Source organism: Micromys minutus, assembly GCF_963924665.1.
Source record: "Micromys minutus genome assembly, chromosome: 23".
Taxonomy (NCBI): Eukaryota; Metazoa; Chordata; class Mammalia; order Rodentia; family Muridae; genus Micromys; species Micromys minutus.
Genome location: NC_137958.1, coordinates 22,168,007 through 22,190,014, shown reverse-complemented (window position 1 = coordinate 22,190,014; position 22,008 = coordinate 22,168,007). Strand labels below are relative to the sequence as shown.

The window sequence follows — 22,008 nt, the reverse complement described above, 5'->3', positions numbered from 1 at the left end:
AGTGAGGATGCTAGAAGGTTTCCCTTGAAAGTTTGAGAAATTTTCTCGTCTAAAAATTTTTTTTTCTAAGTGTGTAACTGAAAAAGGTCACTTGGGATATATTTCAGGTTTTGTTGACCATGTGTCTGTGAGATTTTTTTGAGAGTTGTATTGATAGAACGGATACATCAGGAAGATGTCATGAACTCTACACAGCTTTCTCCAAATAAAAGCATGTCTTTGTAATGAATGTGCATTTGTATTAATACTGAGTTTGTGCTCTATTTGTAAATATTTTCCTACTGCTCTAGGATATAAATAGAAAAAGTACCAATGTGGTGGAATCATGGGGAGGAACCAAAGAAAAGCAAGCTTATACGCACATCATCTTCAAGAATGCAACGTTTACATTTACATGGGCATTCCAGAGAACAAATCAAGGTCAAGATGTAAGTTCCAGCCATTTTAGTACTCTTTAACCCTGGGTATAATCTTCGTTCAGAGCATAATGATTTCTCCTGGAAACACTAAAAGGTGTACACAGAAGCATTGTGTGCTCCAGATACAGCATTAAGAGATCTGAAAGGACAAGTTTACTCGACATAAGCCAATATGAACACTGTTGGGGTCATCACAAGCTATGTGCTGGTAAGCTGTGGTCTCTCTATAAACACATTCTGACCTGTATACTGGGTTTATAAGTCTTTTAAAGGTACAATATAAACCCTTTGTAAGTGGACTATGAGCTTTGTGTAGGGCATTATGAACTCTATACATGGAGATGTAAGATCAGTGAATGAAATTATGACATCCATGTAGAGCACTTTAACCTGTACATAGGACACTATGAATTCCATACAGAGAACAAAGAACTATAAAGGTTCACCATGAAATGTACACAGTATTACACCCACTATACAAGATGATATGATTTCATAATTTTTATTTCTTTTGAAATCCAAAGATGATGCCCCCTTGTGGTGATGTATACAAAACTGTCATTCAAAGTGAAAAAGGCACTAATTTGATTCAGTCATCTTGTTATATAGTAAATTGGTATAAAGTGACAATTTTTAATTTTTTGAGAGTATGAGTGTATGAGATGGGTGAAATATCAACAGAACTCTTTTTTTGAGCAATGGGAAAATACAGTTTTTGAAGCTTAGACAACTTTGCTTTTACTTAAAGTGTTTTTAAGTCTTTTGTGGACTGAGAAAGCTCTTAGCTTTTTTCCCCTTTATCCAACAAATATTTGTTTAAGAATCATTAACTAGTGTGGGTTTAGGTTTTTCATTATGATACAATCTTGTTTTAGAAAGAATGCATTTGTATACAGAACATAGTCAACCATTGCCTTTCTTTGATTTTCATTGTTAGCGTAGACCTAATCATCTCTACAAAAGTTCCATTGTATGTTTCAACATTAGCAGGCCTGGTATGTATGTATGTCTGTATGTCTGTATGTATGTATGTATGTATGTATGTATGTATGTATGTTTGTTTGTTTGTTTTTATTTATTGGAGTATGTGTGTGTGTATGTGTGTGTAGTATATGCATGTATGAGCGCTATTTTTGACTGTGCTTGTATGTCTGTGAATTTGTGTCTGTGTGTAGACCAGAAACAGCACTGGAAGTCATCTAATCATTCTCAACATTTTTTTTAAGATAGAATCTCTCAGAGAACATAGAGCCAGCTATTTTGGCTAGACTAGCAGGCTAGAGAGAAACCAGGATATCTGTCTCTGACCCACTCAGTGCCCCATAACTGGGGTTAGAAGCCCATAGTGCCATACCCAGTTTTCAGCAGATTGCTTGGAAACCACTAAGCTCCTTGCCTCTGAACCATCTCCCTAGTCCCAGGCATGTTATCATGACGTGACTGTATCAAAATGAGAACAAGGTGGATCTTTGCTGGGAGTAGCTTCATTGCTGTGGTGGCCCATGTACTACATTTTTTTCTTTTCTATTCATATTTTCAGTGGGAAGCCAGTCCCCAGATTTTGTATGACCTTAAGTTGTTCTTTAGGGATTGTTATTTAGTATTCAGAATATAAACATGAGAGGGTGAACACAGATGGAACTCATTCTCTTCTTTGTCTTTTCATCTTAGTCCACAAGAACACAAATAGTCAGATGTGACATAGTATACTAGGGTAACAAAAACATGACCTTAATTGATCCTATACCATCAGGAAAACAAACAAACAAACAAACAAAAAACCAAAAATCCCAAACAACAAAAAGCCAAGACGAGGCAGGATTCAGGATCTTGCTTGTTCCTTTGACATCCTTTTACTAGAAATTAAAATGCATTGCTTATGGAAAGTGCTGGAGAGGAAAAGAAAGACTCGGAATGAGTTCATCGGTATCACACAGTGTTTGAGTGAGGAAAAGAGGTCCTTCTTCCAAGATTTATCATTAAGAGTAAACTGGGTAAACTAACGTGATATCTAAGTTTCCTCTGGTATTGTTCTGGGTACAGTCTGTAGTTGTGCCTGTACCAGTTATGATGTGCCTGATGTCAACTGCAGTGACACATGTGGGATTTCATGGTTATAGAAAGTGGCTTCTAGTGTCAGTATTTATGGGTTTTTCTTTAGAACTACTGAGTGGGAGTGAAGGTAACCCACTGTTACTCACAAGACATCAGTCTGGAGTGCTATGGCCATGTCAACAAAAACATGACTCAGCCATGCAGTTGCACTCCAAGGCAGATGCCTTTCTTTCTGCTCTCTTTCTAGAACAGACGTTTCATCAATGATGTGGTGAAGATTTATTCAATCACAGCCACCAATGCAGTTGATGGGGTAGCAGCATCATGTCGGGCCTGTGCCCTGGGTTCTGAGCAGTCGGGCTCATCATGTGTACCCTGCCCCCCAGGCCACTACATCGAGAAAAAAACCAACCAGTGCAAGGAGTGTCCGGATGACACCTACCTGTCCATCCACCAGGTCTATGGCCAGGAAGCTTGCATTCCATGTGGACCTGGAAGTAAAAGCACCCAGGTGAGTGAGTTGCTTTTCCGTTATCCCTCATGGGATGGGGGAGGTGTGTGGAATTGTTCTTGATGCTGGAAAAGGCTTTGCAATTCTCTTTCCTGTTTCCTCTTCTATTATGTTAGTTGAGCTCTGAATTTGTGCTGTGGAAATGCTGGTTACTAGTAACAAAATATGAATGAAAATGTTCGAATAAGAATGTTTTCAAAAATGGTAAAATTGACATCTGTGCATTTCCAAGATGGGAGGAGTAACTGCTCTTGTATGCTGGGTGTAGGACTGCTCTGGAAAGAAATACTTGTGGTGTATAGCATTTCAAGTTCGAAGCTAAACAGCAGACCAGGAGAGGATCAGAGGAGCTCATAAAACAACAGTTTTATTGTCTGTGAAAGCAGGCCTAACGGAAAGTTTTTAGTATTTCTTAAAAAGTACCTTGCCTAAAGGAGGTTATCTGAGAAAATATCCCTGATTAAAGAGATCTTGACTACTAAACTTTTTGTAGGACATTTAGCGGTTAGGAATCCTCTACCGTTGGTATTACAAAATATATCTGAAACAGCAATTAATGAAAGATTTTATCCCTATAACTTTTTGAAAACATTTTCTTCATAGCAGTTAATAATGGTTTCTGAATTATTGTTTGTTTCTCTGCCTTTAAATGAAGGATCACTCGCTTTGCTACAGCGACTGCTTTTTCTACCATGAAAAAGAAAACCAGAGCTTGCACTATGACTTCCGCAACCTCAGCAGTGTGGGCTCACTAATGAATGGTCCCAGCTTCACTTCCAAGGGAACAAAATATTTCCATTTCTTCAATATCAGTTTATGTGGCCATGAGGTGAGTTCTGGTTGCCTGGGATGAGGTGGATCTCTATTTTATTAACTTATCTAATTTATCAAATGGCTAGTAACACATCCATGGCAATCAACAACTAATGTCAGGAATGGAGATGGTTTTGAAGTCTTGTCACAGCTTTCTCTACAGGGCAGTCTCATCTGGTTCTCAGATTGTAAGTCAGTCTGATGTCCAGTCAGCCAAACTCCAAGCCTTAAACAGTCCTTCCCTATCTTTCTTCCCGAGAGTGGAAAGAATAAAGTAGTTAAGCTTGTAAATCTCATTAAAAAAATATATATGGGTAAGGTGTTATGGTATGAGGAAGCTTATTGTATTAGTATTCCCCAGGAACAGAAAAAATAATACGTACATAAATTAAGAGAGATTTATGAGAGGAATTGACGTAAATAGTTGTGGGGTGGGAAAAACCTTGAGAGGCTCTCTGGAAATGGGACAGCTTGCTGGGATGTTACTAGTATGACTCTGCCCAAGGACAAAGGCTGAAGACTGAGACCTGGGCCTGATGCTGTACGTCCTGGGATCCCAAGGTCAGAAAACCTGATGTCCTAATGTCTGTGGCAGGAGGAGAGTGTGGCAGGCTCAGGAAGACGGAATTCTTTCCTCTCCCCTTTTGTTCTGTCTGGTTGAGTGATGCCTGCTCCCATTCAAGGAGGGTCTTCCCTCCCTCAGGCAACCAAGTCACATGCCAGTCTCCTCTGAAGTGCCCTTACAACACTCCTCCTGGATTCCTTCTCTGCCATTTCTCAGCATTCTTTAATCTACCTGTGTTGATGTATAACTTGAATTCTGGGTATATTTTTTTTTAAAGGGGGGAAAATGCCAGTGGGAATTCTGTCCAAATTAAAAAAGAGATACACAGGGTTAAATGTTAATTGATGAAAATAGCCTCTGCTGATGAATATGGGATTTGGTGGGATGGGAAAAGTTGAACTTTGTTACCATCCGTGAGAGAATTATACCCACTGTACCACTGTAGGTACCATATTTGCATTGCTGTATGAGATTGTAATTTGGAAGTGGGGCACACACGATGGAGAGAAGTAGGGGAAGGATGGAAAGGAGGGAGAGAAAGGGAGAGAGGGAGAGAGGGGAGACTATCCCTTATATATATCATTAACAAAGCCAAAAGTTTAATATGTAGTGATGTAATGGAAGTTGTTTCTATGTCTTTTCATATTGACCCCTATATATCTAAGCATCATCATTATAAGATGCTATGACCAACTTGGCTTTATTTTTTCTTCATTTTTAAAATGTAATCTTTTTTTACAGCCCAGATTTTATCCCACTCTCAATCCACCCTCTGACTGTTCCACATCCCATACCTCATCCCCTCATTTCCACGAGGATGTCTCCATCTCCCCACCCCTCACTCCACCAGGTCTCCCTACTCACTGGGGCCTCTAGTCTCTTGAGGGGTAGGTACATCTTCTCTCACTGAGTTCAAACCCAGCAGTCCTCTGCTGTATATGTGTTGGGGGCCTCATATCAGCTGGTTGGTGACCCAATATCAGAGATCTTGGGAGTCCAGGTTAGTTGAGACTGCTGGTCCTCCTACAGGGTTTCCCTCCTCCTCTGCTTCCTCCAACTTTTCTCTAATTCAACCACAGAGGTCAACAGCTTCTGTTCATTGGTTGGGTATAAATATCTGCATCTGACTCTTTCAGCTTCTTGTTGGGTCTTTCACAGAGCAGTCACGATAAGCCTCTTTTTATGAGCACACCATAACCTCAGTAATAGTGTCAGGCCTTGGGGCTGACCCCTGAGCTAGATCCTACTTTGGGCCTTGTCACTGGACCTCTTTTTCCTCAGGCTCTTCTCCATTTTCGTTCCTGCAGTTCTTTCAGACAGGAACAATTATGGGTCAGAGCTTTTGACTGTGGAATGGCAACCCCATGCCTAACTTGATGGCCTGTCTTTCTGCTGGAGGTGGGCGCTACACAACAAACTTGTTAAATGAAATGAAAAGGAACTGGTTACCATACAAGTTTTTAAATAAGATAATTATGACTTTTGTTATCTGAATACGCTGGCTAGCTTTTTGTCAACTTGATACAAGCTAGAATAGTTTGGGAAAGGGGTTTTGCTTTTATTTGTTTTTTATTTTTTATTGGTTATCTTTTTTATTTACATTTCAAATTTTATCCCCCTTTCAGGTTTCCCCTCAGCAAACTCTCTATCCTATCCACGTCCCCCCTGTTTCTACAAGGATGCTCCCATTCACTTCTGCCTCACTGTCCTATCATTCTCCTATGTTGGGGCATCGAGCCTCAACAGGACCTAGGGCCTCTCCTCCCATTGATACCAGATAAGGCCATCCTCTGCTACATATGTAGCCAGAGCCATGGGTCCCTCCATGTGTATTCTTTGGTTGGGGGTTTAGTCCCTGGGAGCTCTGGGAGGTCTAGTTGGTTGATATTGTTGTTCTTCCTGCGGGGTTACAAACCCTTCAGCTCCTTTAGTCCTTCCCCTAGTTTCTCTATTAGGGTCCTCATGCTCAGTCCAATGGTTGGCTGCAAGCCTCCCCATCTGTACTGGTCAGGCTCTGACAGAGACTCTCAGGAGACAGCTATTATTAGGCTCCTATCAGCATGCACTTCTTGGCTTCAGCAATATTGTCTGGGTTTGGTGTCTGCATATTGATGGATCCCCAAGTGGGGCAGTCTCTGGATGGACTTTCCTTCAGTCTCTGCTCTACTCTTTGTTTCTGTATTTCCTTTAGATAGAAGCAATTCTGGGTTAAAATTTTTGAGATGAGTGGGTGGTTTCATCCCTCCGCTGTGGATCGTGTCTAGCCTCTGGATATGGTCTCTACAGGTTCTCCTCTGCTTTGTTGGGTATTCTGGCTAATATCATACTTGTTGGGTCCTGGGAGCCTCTTGCTTTCCTGTCATCTGGAATTTTCTGGTGGCTACCTACCCCCCACATTGCTACACACCTCTATTCAAATTTCTGACTCTCTCTCTCTCCGCTTGTCTCCTCCCATACCTGATCCTGTCCCCCTTTTTTCTCCTCTCCATCCTCTCTTCCTCCCAAGTCTCCCCACCCTCTACCTCCTGTGATTATTTTATCCAGGTAGGGGGTTTTTTAATTGAGAAAATGTCTCTGTAAGATTGGTCCACATGCAAGTCTGTCAGGCATTTTTTTGATTAATGATTGGCTCAGGAGTCCTAGTCCAAAGTGGGTGTTTCTAGTTGTATAAGGAATGCAAGCTGAACAAGCCATGGGGAGCAAGCCTGGAGCAGCACTCCTCCATGGAGACTGCTTCAAAGCAACTGACCTGCTTGAGTTCCTTCCCTGACATCACTGGATGATGAACAATAAGGTGTAAGAGGAAACAGACTCCTCTCCAAGTTGCTTTTGGTCATGGTGATTTATTACAGCAATAGGACCATTGCTAAAACAAAGCACTTCTCAGAACCTAACCTTACAGGTGGTAATTCAACCTACTTACTAGGCTGCTTGTTACTCATTCCATATAATAAAAGAAGGCATACTAAATACCTTTATAGGAAGCAATAAAAGAGATAAGTTCCATTATCTGTTGTATTTCTTAATGCTATTTTTGTATTACTACTGTCTGATCCTTTTATCTTTTTAAATGTCTTCATTCAGTCATTCATTCATCCACCCCCCATCTCTCTGTCTCTGTCTCTGTCTCTTTCTCTCCCTGTGTGTGTGTATGTGTGTGTGTGTTTTATTTTCTTTTGGGTGAGTAGTCCAAGCTAAAGTACAACGCAGTATGTAGTCCAGGCTAACTTCAAATTCATATGAATACAATAGGCAGGAGCCAGGCCCAACCTTTGGTTATTGTTCTCACTTGTTTTCTTCTACATTTTGTCATTTCCTCCTCCTCCCTCTGAGGACTTTTAGCTTTTTTCTATTTTTTTTCTTGGCTGCAACAATTTAGTAAAGATCTATTTCCCCTGTCTTGTGATAAGAAAACCTTATGGTGGGAGAAAATCTATATGTTAGAATTGCTCGTTGCATTAAGAGTGAGAACTATTTATGTTTTGTGTTTGTATGTATATACTCTAAGGTCAATAAAATAGCTTTCCAATTTTCTTTTTACATTTCCTTGTAAAAATTATAGAGCAATGTATAGTTCTTCATAGAATATTTAAACATTATACAAATACAACCAGCCTCTGGCTGGGAAGTTAACCTCTTGTTTACTTTTAGTCTTTCAACTTATTTTCTAAACTGATACACTGTTGTGTCCAAGAGTAGGTTACTAAGATACCTGCAGTGATCAAGAGTTTAGAATTCAGATGTTCTGGGTTGCTGTGGCAATATAGTTTTTAGGGCTTCTATGACCATACTTAGAGTCATGAAAGAGAAAAGAGAAATTGTTTCTTCCTTGGCATCCAAATCCTCATAAGCAGTTTGCTGCCTCCCTTGAATTCCTGTGAAGTAAACATTTCATAGACAGTATTTATTTTCTGGAGTTATTTGGCTTTCATCCAAAAGAAATGATTCTTGTACCAGTGTTTTGGGCTGTGCATAACTTCATCAACTCCCACCCTTTATTGAATTGAACACTGATGCCTGGGCACCATCCCAGAACCTTTAGATGCACATGTCTGTGGTCAGGAGCTAGCACCCCATCTGACAGGAGTCACAAGCTAATCTAGATTCAGGTTAGAGACCGATCATCAGTGAACCTTTTGCTTGTGGCTTTGCTTTCCTAGGGAAGAAAGATGGCTCTCTGTACCAACAATATTTCAGACTTTACAGTAAAGGAAATGGTGACAGGGTCAGATGATTACACCAATTTGGTTGGAGCATTTGTATGCCAGTCAACTATTATTCCTTCTGAAAGTAAGGGTTTCCGGGCAGCCTTGTCATCACAGTCTATCATCCTGGCAGATACGTTTTTAGGTAAGTTCCCTTTGGCTAATATTTGTGTGTGTGTGTGTGTGTGTGTGTGTATGTGTGTGTGTGTGTGTCCATTCTCACCTTATCGTAACAATAACTTATAATAATTGTGCTGTTTAAAACACACAATTAAAGCCTGCAGTCTAATAAATTATCATTTTGCAAAGTTGGTAAAAATCACATGAAAGTGAGAGCTATTGGTCAATCTCAGGGTACAAGGAGGTTCTGCATTTCTGTGTGTAAATCTATGTGATATAATGTTTTATGGGCGTATGTGCATTTATTCAGTTTTTATTATTATATAAAGAATATATTATTATTCTTTAGTGTTTGCCATCCAAGGGCAAGGACTTGGGTCCCTAGTGCCTATGCAGAATCTGGGTTTGTGGATCAACCTGAAGCCCTAGTGCTGTTAGAGAAAGGTCAATTCCTGGGGCTTGATGGCTAGCTAGCTTAGCAGAAATGGTTGCTTTTTAGGACCAGTGAGAGACTCTGTTTCAGACAGAGACAGAAGCTACGTCAAGTCAACTCCAGCCTTTATAGGTATACACATGGCTGCGTGTGTGTATCTGCACAAATGCACACACCCTCCTACATATAAAAAATTAAAAAATTCTTTATGAGAATCTAAAAATTATGTAAGTCATAACATATACTACCACCTTTCATTGTCTCATCTTATCCCAGAAGGATGTTGGGACCTAGAGCTTTGTACCCTCTTTCTGAGGTCCTATAACATAGGAACATTTTAAGAGTAATTCAGTTCTCTGGAGGTTCTTAGGAGTCAGGTTCGTTATAGTTGTTGGGAGCAATTGGAGGTGGAGGGAGACTGATCTGGGAGCATTGCTGTGAACCCCAAATGTACTACACTTCAAACTTCAGCACCAAGGTCAGCTGCCAGGTCCTAGCTAATCGGCTGAGATTTGGGTCTGCAAATCAGTAATTAAATAAAGTTAGCTGAACTACAGGTATGAGAGCACCAGGCTTGGTGAAATCAACATGTCTCTACTGAAGGTGAGTAAAGTAACCTATCTCTGCTGACAAAACTTGGTGGAAGAGCGCAATAGTGGAATAGAGTTTTGAAACATTGGGACTAAAAGGAACCACAGAAACCGTCTAAACCACTGGCTATATCCTACAAATTTTAGAAAACAAAAGAACAAAACATCCAGGGTAGTGAGATGAGCTAGCTTTCATGGCTGAGGCTTAGAATCTTTTTTTTTTTCTTTTTTTCTGGAGATGTTAGAAACTTTCTTATTCTTACCAGGCATGGTCAGTTTAATATTTCTGGTGAGGGGATGGGTGAGGGCACTGTTGTCAAAGTAAAGTTATTTTGTATTCAGATGCACAGAGGCTAAGTAAACCGGATCTCTCCTGCTGCTTCAGAATTTGTTTTTCAATGACATCTAGGAGTCACAGTTGAAGCTGCCTTGCAGAACGTTAATATCAAGGAGGACATGTTCCCAGTGTCACCGAGTCAAGTACCAGATGTGCATTTCTTTTATAAGTAAGTGAAGGTATTTTTCTCTTGTGACTGTCTTGTAAATAACGAACTCATCCATCTGCATCTGGAGATTTTAGTTCTTACTCTTGGTTATAATTTTCTACTGGCAAGAAAAAAAGATAACGTTGCTTCAGGGTGCCAAGCTTGGCAGCTCTTACTTAATGGACAATAAGAATGTGGGCATTAAAAAGCTTGATTAAAAAGTGAGAAACATAGAATATTTTGATTTTCATATACTTTCACACACATTATGCATAGCATACACACATACACATCTTGAATATAAACATGTACCATGCACACACTCACACCATGCATATATATATATATATATATATATATATATATATATATATATACCATACACTTCCTCCCGCCCCCCCCCGCCTCTCTCCCTCCCTCCTTCCCTACCCTCTCTCATTCACTTACCTGCTTCTTATGCAGCCTGATGTTTTGATATGACTGAATCTTGTTTCCTTCAAAATAATTTAATTTGTGATTAAAATCATAATAATTTTACTAAATGCCTTATTGATCAGCCACCTTTACATAGGTGGTGAAAGTCAATAATACACACCGAATTTGTGTTAAGTTAGAAATTAGAAACCTTTAATAATTTTTTGGTTTTATTTATGGAGCACAGGAGCCATTCTGCACATGACCATTTGGTCATCTGTATTGTATTTGATCTTTAATCTAGTACCTGCTTTACAACAGGTCTTCCACAGCCACCACATCTTGTATTAATGGCCGATCGACTGCCGTGAAAATGCGGTGTAATCCCATGAGACCGGGCGCAGGTGTGATATCCGTCCCCAGGTATTCACTTTTACTATGGGGTTATTCCATGTCCAATTTCATTTTGGAAGCAAAGCTGTCTGCACTATTGCTGTTAACACATGTTCTTCATGGGAATAAACTGGAGAGAACAGGAGAACCAGGGGGTGTGTTATGGGCATATGTCAGGGCATGATTTAAATGAATAGGTCCTAGTTAGTCATACTACCCCCTTGCCTCGTTAATGGCATCCCCTTGTCCCCTTTGCCTTCAGCGTCTGACTCTCTTCAAAATGACTTGGGCAATAAAAAGGAATTGCACCGTTCGTATTTCTGTGTTTATTCTCACGATATATCAGTCTCCTTTGATTGGACAGGAAAGGCCCTGGTTCTTAGAGCATATCAACAATTAACTGTCTGGATGTTAAGGCTTTGGACTGACTAGTCTAAACGAGTCATGACTTATTTCTCTGCAAGGGAACGAGGTCTTGAAGACAACATTTAGATCCATTTCAGGGCTCAGGTCTCTGAGGAGTTGTGGCAAGCTGAATCGTCAGGGTAAATCTGACCTGCAGAGCATAATGCAGAATATTCAATTGATTGAAACTGAGGTGCCAGCCCTCTGGGGTCTATATTTCATATGTCCTGCTAACGTTTGCTGGGAACACTAGAACATAACTCCTAGGCTCTGAAAACTAGTTATTTAAGTACAGCCTACCATCTCCGTGAAGAACACTTAACTACCTCAGTATTTTCAGCGTATTGTTCAGGAAGTTTAGTTAAGGGACCTTTTGATGATAGTGTGGTTCTATCTAAATCATTTTAATAAGAAAATGGTTTAAGTTTTAGTAACCTCACTTAAGAGCATTTTAAATCTCTTCTGTTTGTGCCACAAGTGGATTAGAAAATGTTGCTTTATACCCGAAACTGCCATGTATTTTAGCAACAATAACATCAGTAACATGGCTTATTTTGGGATATATAGGCACAGTAGCATTCACTTCTCATTAGCTGCATCTCTGGTTTGCATTGCTCTAATGATTCATTTTTCTCACCTATTCAAGGTGAGAGAAGAATGTGCCGAGAGAACAGAGGAATAGGCACGGATAGAGAAACAGGGAGCGATGGATGCTCCTGGGCTGCAGCGCATCTCTCTGTTCCCTGCAGCTGGATTCCCTGCAGCAAACCAGAGTATTTATGTAAAGACACATACGGAGCATCCAGAAACAGGCGCACATCTCATCACTCTGGGCTTCTGCTGGGTAGTATAAGTTGTGGTGCTCGAGCCCTCCTGAGGTCCTCTTCCAGATTTTGTAATTCACCTCTCTGGGTCTGGTCTGCAGACACCACCTGGGTGGCTTTAAAGGTTCCTCACCAGGTCTCTGACTCAAGCAGTCCGTATCCTAAAGGCCAGGTACGACCTGTAGAAAATAAGTCAGTTTTGACTCTGCCAGGGTACATTTTGGTATCTTACCATACATAAAATACAGCTTCATGGGGTTAAAGAATGGCAGCTCATGAGCAGAAGAATGTGAAGTTTCTCTTTTTTGACTTCCAGTAAGCTTTACCTCTAAGGGAACTTTACTGTGTTCACCTGGGGTTCTCTGGATCGCCTGCAGCAGAAACCTCAGAATATCTACTGTTAAAATTTATTTCCAAGTGTCTGGGTTTTGAACACTGGAGGATTTCTAAAAATAGAAGGCAATTGCAAGGCGTGTTAAAATCAGAGGGTCGTTTCTGTTGACCCAACATACCATAGATTTTAAATGCTCCACTTTCCTGAGACAGGTTCTCCATTCTTCAGTGTTATTCTTTGCATCTTGGCCTTTTGGAAAGCTAATTTAAAATGTAGTATTCACAGCAGAGTTTTGCACGTAGATCTGGATAAAAAGTCATTCATATGTGTAAGGTTGTGCATGCAGACATCTTCTTGAGGGAGCTATACTGAGTCCCACAGTCAAATGTGAAGACCTTCAGTTTTCTCTTGAGTGAATTTCCCATTAAGTCACAAGGGGGAGCCCAAGGATCAGGACAAGAAAAACAGCAGCTTGCTTGTTCTCAAATAATTAGGATTTATTTATTTATTTATTTATCTATTTATCTATCTATCTATTTATTTATTTATTTATTTATTTCTGCATATTTCCAACTATCAGGGAAGTGAGAGGCAGGTTTCCCATTCTACTTTTGAGGAAGGCTTATTGTTACATCTTTTCGGAAGCTTTAAAATATCCAAGGAAAAGGTGCTAACCAGACAGTTGGCCTTCAGATGTTGCTGACCAAGAAGTCAGAGTGAGACCTTACAATAGTGCTACATCAGGAATTATTCTTGCTCAACCATGTGAAAATGACTTCAGTATTAGTAATGGTCAGCAGGGTCTTTAATCCTTGGTGGTCAGGAAAACTTTCAAAAGACTCTCTAGCTCTTGAAAGGCAGAGTCAGAACAGGGAGAAGACCGGGCTGTGTATGTTCTGCTTAGTGTGCACCTGAGAGGAATCATGCTATCTGGACTTTGGTGTCATCTGTGATTCTTAAACTCAACCTTTCTGCTTGATCTGTCCGGCAAATCCGAGTATGTAGTGCCTAATTCTGAAACGTGTCTGGAGGGGATAGAGGGGAAAACTTTTCAGTGTGGCATCTTTGGCAAATGAAATCTGACAGCGCCACTTGTTTCTGAGGCCTTTTATCTAATGAAGTTTGCTGCTTTGGTACAGGCTAAGTTTCTTCTGCAAAGGGACTGCTAATACTTCTAAGTAAATCTGCATAGATGAACCCACTCCCTGGCTTCTTAAACCTCAGGTCAACTTCACAGACAGATGGATGTGTAGCTGAAGAGACTGTTTGTATATGCATTTCTGGGCACTGCATCTGAGATCTGCCCATTCAAAGGTGTGAGGCTTTTAAATTAGTGAAAAGATTACACAAGTGCCTTCCTAGAAAGCAGGCACTTAACAGATGTGATCTGGAAGGTACTTGAGTTAAATATTCTCACTTCACCAAGTGGGAGGCATTGAGCCTGAGGTTGTAGAGCTACTGAGGACCACAGCTGGAATATGACTCCTAATGACTCTTGTTCTTTTCATGACAAAAATGCTTTCAAGTATTTCAACCCACTGAACCTCAGTGTCTCCTGAGCAGAGATTTGTCAAGAAGCACACTTAACAAAAAGGCAAAGCAGATTTATCCTAGGGCACAGCTCAGCAGATCTACAAGTTGCTTGTGTCTTATTTTCACTTAATTGCCTCTTTTAAGCATCCATCATTAATGTCCATGTAAGAGCATCATCTTCATCTCTCTCTTTACTTCTTAGAGGTTTATGAATGTATTCAACTGCTTGTTTTTCAGTCGGTCTAAAATTGTTTTGTGAAATCCTTTAGAAGAATCTTAAACTTAATTCATGATCGCCACAGCCTCTGAAGATGTTGCATCTCACCAAAGGGATGCTTTGTAGTTCTGTCCTGATAGTGCTCAAGTGTTAAATACTCTAGGGATTTAGACCACAGGCTCGAATTTAGTCTTTATATCAAAGTCATTAGTTTTATTGGACTCTAATGCAGCATTTGGTTGAGACATCAAGGAAGGCCTATTAATGTCAAAAGCCTATCCATTTGAAATTAAGAGTCAGAGATAGCCTAAATGAGTTTCTTATCCCTTCCCTCTTATTCTTTACAGAAAGATAATGGATATCCAATTTTGAAAAGCAAGATAACACAAAAGATTAAGGCCAAATACATTCCTAGAACAGAAATGTACTGATGAATATAAAAGCCTTATGAACATTTGAAAACAACAACAAAAACAACAACAACAACAAAACCCCACCGAAATCAAGAAAGGGAAACCTTTAATGCAGACATGCTAAAACTGTGTGGTTGAAACACAGATACATCATCTTAAGAGGTGACCTAAAGAGCTAGCTAGCCTTTGACATATGAGGATACACTGTAAAATAGCACCATTTTTAAATAAAGGTAATAAAACTGATTTTTTTCTATTAAAGAAAACAATCTATAGATAGAGAAAATTAGGAAACTAGTTAACCAATGTGGTTTTGAACAGGTACTAAACTGTAGTGAGTAATTTTAGAACAGTTCTTTAGAAAGGGGAATACATAAAGGTGTTTTTATATCCCTTGTTCCAAGAGTCACAGGTAAAAATAATCTTTATGTTAAAATTCAGTTGACTAAGTTTGAGAGTTTGTGTTCCCCAAACTCATATGCTAAAATGACATTCCAATGCCAAAACACAATTACTTGAACATAGCATAATCCTGGCCAATTAAATATATATTATTTAACTTAATTTATTACAGATTTTATAAGGATATGTAACATCAATTGATTTCTCTTTAAAAGTTAAATTTTATTACATGTGTGTGTGTGTGTGTGTGTGTGTGTGTGTGTGTGTGTGTAGGTTAGAAGCCATCATGCAGAAATAAGTTCTTTCTTACTACCATGGGAGTTCTGGAAATTGAACTCAGTCTTGGTGGCAAGTGCCTTTGGTCACTGAGCCATTTCAGTGGCCTAAGAGTAGGGAATTGCTTCACTGAAAACAAACCGGGTATAGCATGGTACAGTAGGATTGGCAACAACAGACCACTGGGGAAAATGGGGATGATTGATTTGTATATATATGTGTGTGTGTGTGTGTGTGTGTGTGTGTGTGTGTGTGTGTGTGTGTGTTCATGTGTGTGTTCTGCAGGTGTACTTGTGAAACATTACTATAATATGTCCTTAAAACAAAAATGTTTCTATATGTCATTTTCATTGAAACTGCCTTGTACAGGCTTTAGGGTGTTCTGTAAAGTAAAGGAAACCAAGTTAGATTTCAGTGTGTTACAAGAGTGGTATGGTAAAACTGTAATGTTTGCATCATATACATATTCATGACATTGCCCATTAAAAGCACAGAAACTAAAAAGGTAGTGTTAGTCATTTGTCCTTTGTTAAGGACAGTGAAGACACCCTTTTGCATAGATTGTGTTTGCTTTCCTCACTAGCTCCAAGGTAAAAATGTGAATCATTTACTCCCTGTATTCCTCTTCCAGATGTAGAATGATACATTGTAGAATAGATATGTTTTAATTATTTATGCATTAAACAAAGAAACAAAGAAAGAAAGAAACAAACAAAAAACAATGCTAAATCCCAACCTAGGAATATTAGAAAGCAGTAGCTTTGAGAGGTGGTTAGCTTACAGTGGTTCTGACAACATGAATGAAATGGGTGTTCTTATGAAGGTGCTCTAAAGAGCTAACAAGCCTTATGCCATGGGAGGTGCCATGTACTGTAAGATAACATCATCTGTGAAGTTTAGCACAAGCTTTCGCTCAGCAGTATCATGAACTTAGCCTCCCCAGCCTCTGTAAGTTTAGAAAACACCATTCTGTTATTTTCAAGTGAATGTGTTTTGCTGTAACAGACCCAATAGTGTAAGACACAGTCATACACAATCATACTTAATCTTTTAAAAAGCAAGGTAGGGTACCATGTTTTATGGATTTAGCACTAGAGGGCCTTATCCCAGTGCCAAGGATCTCCAACAGAGAGAGGAGATGCCAAGGAGAGGAATTGCAGGTCAGATGACAGAGGGATGGCTTGATTCAAATTCTGAAATGCAGTTTATTTCAAAGAATCAAAATTGGGTGCCACGGACAGTAAATGAATCATTGGGTTAAACAGATTAAGAACTTGGTTCTAAACTGCATTTAACCTAAGTGTATCCTTAGAAAGTCTACCAAGGAGAAATACTTAATCACTGCAGTGTTTTGACACACTGACAGCCTTATGCATGACATGAATATCTAGATTTCTTTCCCCTTGAAGTTTTTGTGCTTTTTTCAGACCCTGGAAATTGACTGGCATTGTTATTCGTCTTCCAATCGTGTGGTGCTTTGAGCTTCCCAAGTTTGCTCTTATCCATTGTAACTGTCTAGTGACAGAAGTTTGCTCTCTCCTCTTACACATCGTAACCCTCTAGCGATGACAGAAGAGCTTCACCTTTGGCAAATTACAAAAACGAGGCAGGGGACAAAGGAAAATTGTCACCTTAAAGTCCAGTTTGAATGGAAACTTGAGGTATCTCCAGAAGTGTTAGCAATTTTAATTATCTTTATCTTTTTGTTCATGTCTTGTTTTAAAGTTTAACAGATCTCTGCTGTCTTCTCTGTACCCCAGGATAAAAAGTTTTTTCATCCCTCAGCTGGCTCACCCTTCTTAGAAAAAGGGAGCTGGAGGGTATAGAGATAATTATTGAGTTTTTATCCCCTAAAGGATATCTTTCTAATATTTATAGTCATAACAAAAAAATACTAGGCCTCCATTACTGCATCACGTAAGGAAGATTGTCTACATCTGAACTGAATCTATCTCATCTCCAGTACAGTCATTTTGGAAAGACAGGCTTGTTAAAAATGAGGTCAACCATTAAGTGTAGACTTTGTATTCACGTTTTAGGATGTCATGGAATGTATTTAGTTAACCACTAATTTGGCATTTCTCAGGTATCTAGCAAAATACAGTTTTGGATTACATAAGGATGTAGGCTAGTGAGTGTAATTGGTCTTTCTTAGCTGTCTTAAGGAGCTAGGGTCCCACATGATCAATTGTCACCAATGTTCCACCATTGGTTCCCAGTATGGAACCAGGGACAAGGAATGAGCAAACTGAAAGTGGATTAATTAAGGGAAAATGAGAAAAAAACCAAGAGTTGGAGGGTCTCTAAGGGGGTCTCCCTGTCCAGTGAGCTTTTATGGATCTTATGGTCAAAACTGAATGTCAATAATCTTTACTGGGATTGGTTAGAGGCGTCTACAGGGCTTATGCATGTTTCTTCCTGTGGCCCAACTGTTCATCAGTTTATGGGAAGAAATCATTTATGTTTTGTCAGTAGCTTACGGTTTCCCATAGCCTGTCTCTGCTGTCTGTCTAAGGTTATTTAAGTATCATTTACAGTTAAAGGGGAAGAAGGAGGAAAGATTCAGGAGTAGAGACAAAACAGTGCTCACCTACATACATACCTACCAAATTCAAAGAAAATATCTATTCTATGACTTCAAAAAAGGAAAAGTTGCCTGAAAAGGAAAAGATGAACAAGAAAGGCCAAGACCAGACTGGGAAACGCTAGATCAGTCACTGAAATATTGACTGTTAGGTTTCTAAGGCAACAACAAACTTCCGTAAGAGTTTGGGAAAAGCAGTAGAGAAAGTGGAGAATCCCTTCTCCTCGTACTCTAGGTCTATAAACAAAAGGAAAATCTTATGAATGACGAATAAAAGTAAAAGTGCCACAAGTTACAAGAAGCCATCAAATGGGGGCCACTTAATGGCACTGGCCAAGGCACTACTCTTATGCTGAGCCAAGGTGGGAATGGATCCAAAGAGAAACTTAATCTAACGGCTCTGCTAGGAAGAGGAGAAAACACTACTACTGCCATGCTCTAAAGCTACACCCTATTCCACACTAACTACAGGTTCCTCAAAGAACTGTAGTATCACACACATAATCCAAGGAAACCTACCTGAACAAAAACTCATATGTATTCAAATTGTGGCAGAAAGGTAGCCCAAGACTTTGGGTTAGGACAAGAACATGCAGACATAAAGTTGTGTCAGCCATATTGAAGCCTTGGGCATTAGAATCTATTTGGGAAAAATAATTCCATACAGAACATACAAAGACAGGTTGTAGACACAATGGGTGGAGCTTTACTCTGAACTGAAGTTTGTCATTGCTGAAAATGGGAAATTCAGCAACACAGTTTGAACTCCAATGGGATGGTAGAGATAGTCAGATCTTCAGGGCTATATAGTCTGTGTATCATACATGGTAAGCTCCAAACCACTGGGCTTCCATATTTCAAACGTATTCTAGATAGCACCTGAGGAACACCTGATGTTGTCTTTTGATATTTATATGCATACAGACATGTGCACCCTCATGAACTGACAATAAATCAGTTCATAAAAGATAAAGCACAAATGACCAATAACTATATAAAATAATGTTCAGTATTCTTAGCTATGAGGGCACTGTGGATTAAGACTCCCTTAAAATTATATCTCTCTCCTGTTAGAATAACTGTTGCTAAGTAAACTGTGAGTGCTAGCAAGGATGTATGGAGAAGGGAGCCATTCATTTCTCTGTGAGTATATATTTGCCCAGTGACTACAGAAACTAATGTGGAGGGTCTTAAACTAATCATGGAACTGTCATATGACTCAACTATACCACTTTACGTATACACTTTGTATGTCAATGAACATACCACAGATATCATTTATGTTTATCGAAGCACTATATATAGTTTCCAAGATGAAGACATCACGATGCATGTACTCAATTCAGCTGTAAAGAAAAATAAAATTAATCATTTTCAGGAAAATAGGTACAATTGTAGGTTCACCATTGAAAGCACAATAAATCAGATTAAAACAGAAATATTCAATAATTTCTCTTACTTCTGGACTCTAGATTCTACATAGATAAAGATTATAAAAATTGATAGCAAGAAAGGTGATGCAAGCCCATCAGGGTAATGAAAGTATATTTAAGAGTTTGTGAAAATGGAAGATGAGGAAATATGGCTAAAGTGCATGGTGTTGTATCGAAACATCTCTATGTCAATATGAACAGTTCATACACCAATAAAGTTTTATACTGAGGTGTTTAAAAGGGGGTGCATTTTATTTTATTTGTTTTGTTTCTACCTTTTAGCTAATGGAGGTTCAGGATAGCCGTGCTCAGCATTAGCTGTGAACTGAAGGAAGTTGGGGAAAATCTCTAATCACATGGATTAGTTTTAAAGGATTTGGAAGTTAGATAGAAAAAAAGGAGAGACTACTCTCAGGATTTTACACATTTATAAAAAGTATTGTTTGCACCTAAACCTTTTCAAGTAGATTCTGGTTCAGTCAAGAGATAGATAGCAACAACAAATTAATTTAGAGTCGCACAAGATTAATCTCTTCTATAACTAAAGAAGCAAGTTCATGAAATTGGCTCTCACATCAGGAAGCAGAGGTTCATAAAGTATCCACATAGATTCTGCCCATGGTCACTCTGTAATCTATCCTAGGTCTATTCTGTCCCACCATCTTCATCTTCACCCACTGTAAGTCACTGTCAGTTCAGGGAGCCCCAGGGTTTTATGAAGCACAGAGTGCTGTGTAGATCTGATAATTGGTTGGCTTCAGAAATGTCCATAGTTATATTTCTTTCTTCTTTTGTAAGAGACCCCAGTTCTACTACAAAATTACCTTCCTGAGGTAATTCTTCAATAGAAACTATAATCTTCTTGGCATCCTTTATATAGTCAATTAGAAGCTCCTCAGACCGTTACACTTTCCTATTTATTCACTGCATATTTGATCTCTTCACACACTGGTCATTCTGAATAATGTTGCTGTGGACATCCATTACCGTTTGTGTGGAATGCATGTTGCTTCTCTTGGGTTTATACCTATGAGCAGACATGCTAGATTATATGGTATATTCATGTGTGGTTGTTTGAAGAATTCCAAGACTCTCTGAAAATAGAGGGGGCATTCACACTCCCACCTGCAATGCATGAGAGTTCTCTTTTTCTTCACACCCTTCCTATACTTGGCATTATTTTTCTCCTTTATTCTAGCCATCAGTATTGTAGCAAGCACGGGGAGGCTGTCACTCTGACCTCTGCTCCTTTAGGCCTTCTCTGTTTTCTACAAGTGTTTCCTCAACATTAACACAAGACTCCCAGTACGCTTTGAGAGCTGCAGTATTGATTGGTGTGGATTGGATGCATTAAAAAGCTGCTGTTTCTTTAAAATTCTAGCAAGTGTCCAGCTGGTACCTGTGATGGTTGTACATTCTACTTTCTATGGGAGAGTGCAGAAGCCTGCCCTCTGTGCACAGAGCATGACTTCCATGAGATTGAAGGAGCCTGCAAGAGAGGGCTTCAGGTAAGACACCCTGAACAGATGTCAACTGCTATTCACTATTATGTCTGGGAATAAATGGGGATTTCTGTAGATTGGAAAGCTTCACAATTGAATAAAAATAATGATCATGAAAACACTTCAGTGTGTATCTTTAAAAATTCCAAACATTTAATTTTAAGGACTGCTTCAGTCCTATTTCCTTCCCCATTCTGTTCAGTTTTCCACTTTGTGCTGACTGGACATGCACTCCCACTGTTCTGTGAGCATTTCAAATATAGATCTGTATAGTTTACAGAATGTAAGTCCTTCGCACATTGCTGATAGAAGCCTTCATGGCTTGTGGCAGAAGTACTCTTATCAAATTGAAATCTCAAAAAGTCTATACCTGGTCCTAAGTATGTGGTAAGTATCATATCTAATATTAGGAAGTAATAAAGATTTGAAGTGATACTGTGTTATCAGTAAGAGAAATGCTTTTGGATTTATCACTAAAGTTATCTTAATCCTGTTACAAAATCCCCTCCGTGCTGGAAGAAGGGGCTGTTCAGCTGCCCTGTCAGCATTCTTCTGGTCCTGGTGATACCCGAACAGATGATAAGATCAAACTTTCTAATGAATAGTTTTAGAGTGGCTGCGAACTTTTCTCAGTTACATTTCCTTCTTTGACAGTATCCGAGGAGCTGAGTAGATTTTTTAGCATTTTGGGTTTACATGCATCTCTATAATTCTGAGGTTTTGAGATTCTTAGAATATAGCCACTAGACAATAGAGCTTTAAACATGTCCTTTATTCATATACATCTGATAACACTGTCACAGCTTTAACAGCAACCTCGGTGGTGTTCACAGAATGTGCTTTAGATGATGTCCACATGTTCTGGAGTTTACATTCACCCCAGTTTACACTTAGAGAGATGGTGGTGAACCCAAATGTCACCTGCATTTCCCACCTCTTCATTCTTATAAAAATGTCACCCATTTCAGAAGTAATATATTGATGTTCAGTTCAATCAGAATGATCAGAGTTAACCACAGGATCACTAATAGCCCTTTCTAAGAAAATGCACAGGGAGATGTCATTTGAAACTTGACTACTGA

General features: G+C 39.3%; 1 protein-coding gene across 1 annotated transcript in view; it reads left to right on the top strand.

The window, feature by feature from the left end:
* The window catches only part of ELAPOR2 (endosome-lysosome associated apoptosis and autophagy regulator family member 2), a gene marked incomplete at both ends in the record, with an annotated part of 155,411 nt that overhangs the window by 116,829 nt on the left and 16,574 nt on the right, over positions 1–22,008 (top strand). Inside the window, 7 exons of the mRNA XM_080936073.1 lie at positions 291–428; positions 2,722–2,985; positions 3,641–3,814; positions 8,524–8,713; positions 10,121–10,217; positions 10,932–11,033; positions 20,806–20,932. Coding sequence (XP_080792199.1) covers positions 291–428; positions 2,722–2,985; positions 3,641–3,814; positions 8,524–8,713; positions 10,121–10,217; positions 10,932–11,033; positions 20,806–20,932 — 1,092 coding nt within the window. The remainder of the gene's footprint in view (positions 1–290; positions 429–2,721; positions 2,986–3,640; positions 3,815–8,523; positions 8,714–10,120; positions 10,218–10,931; positions 11,034–20,805; positions 20,933–22,008) is intronic.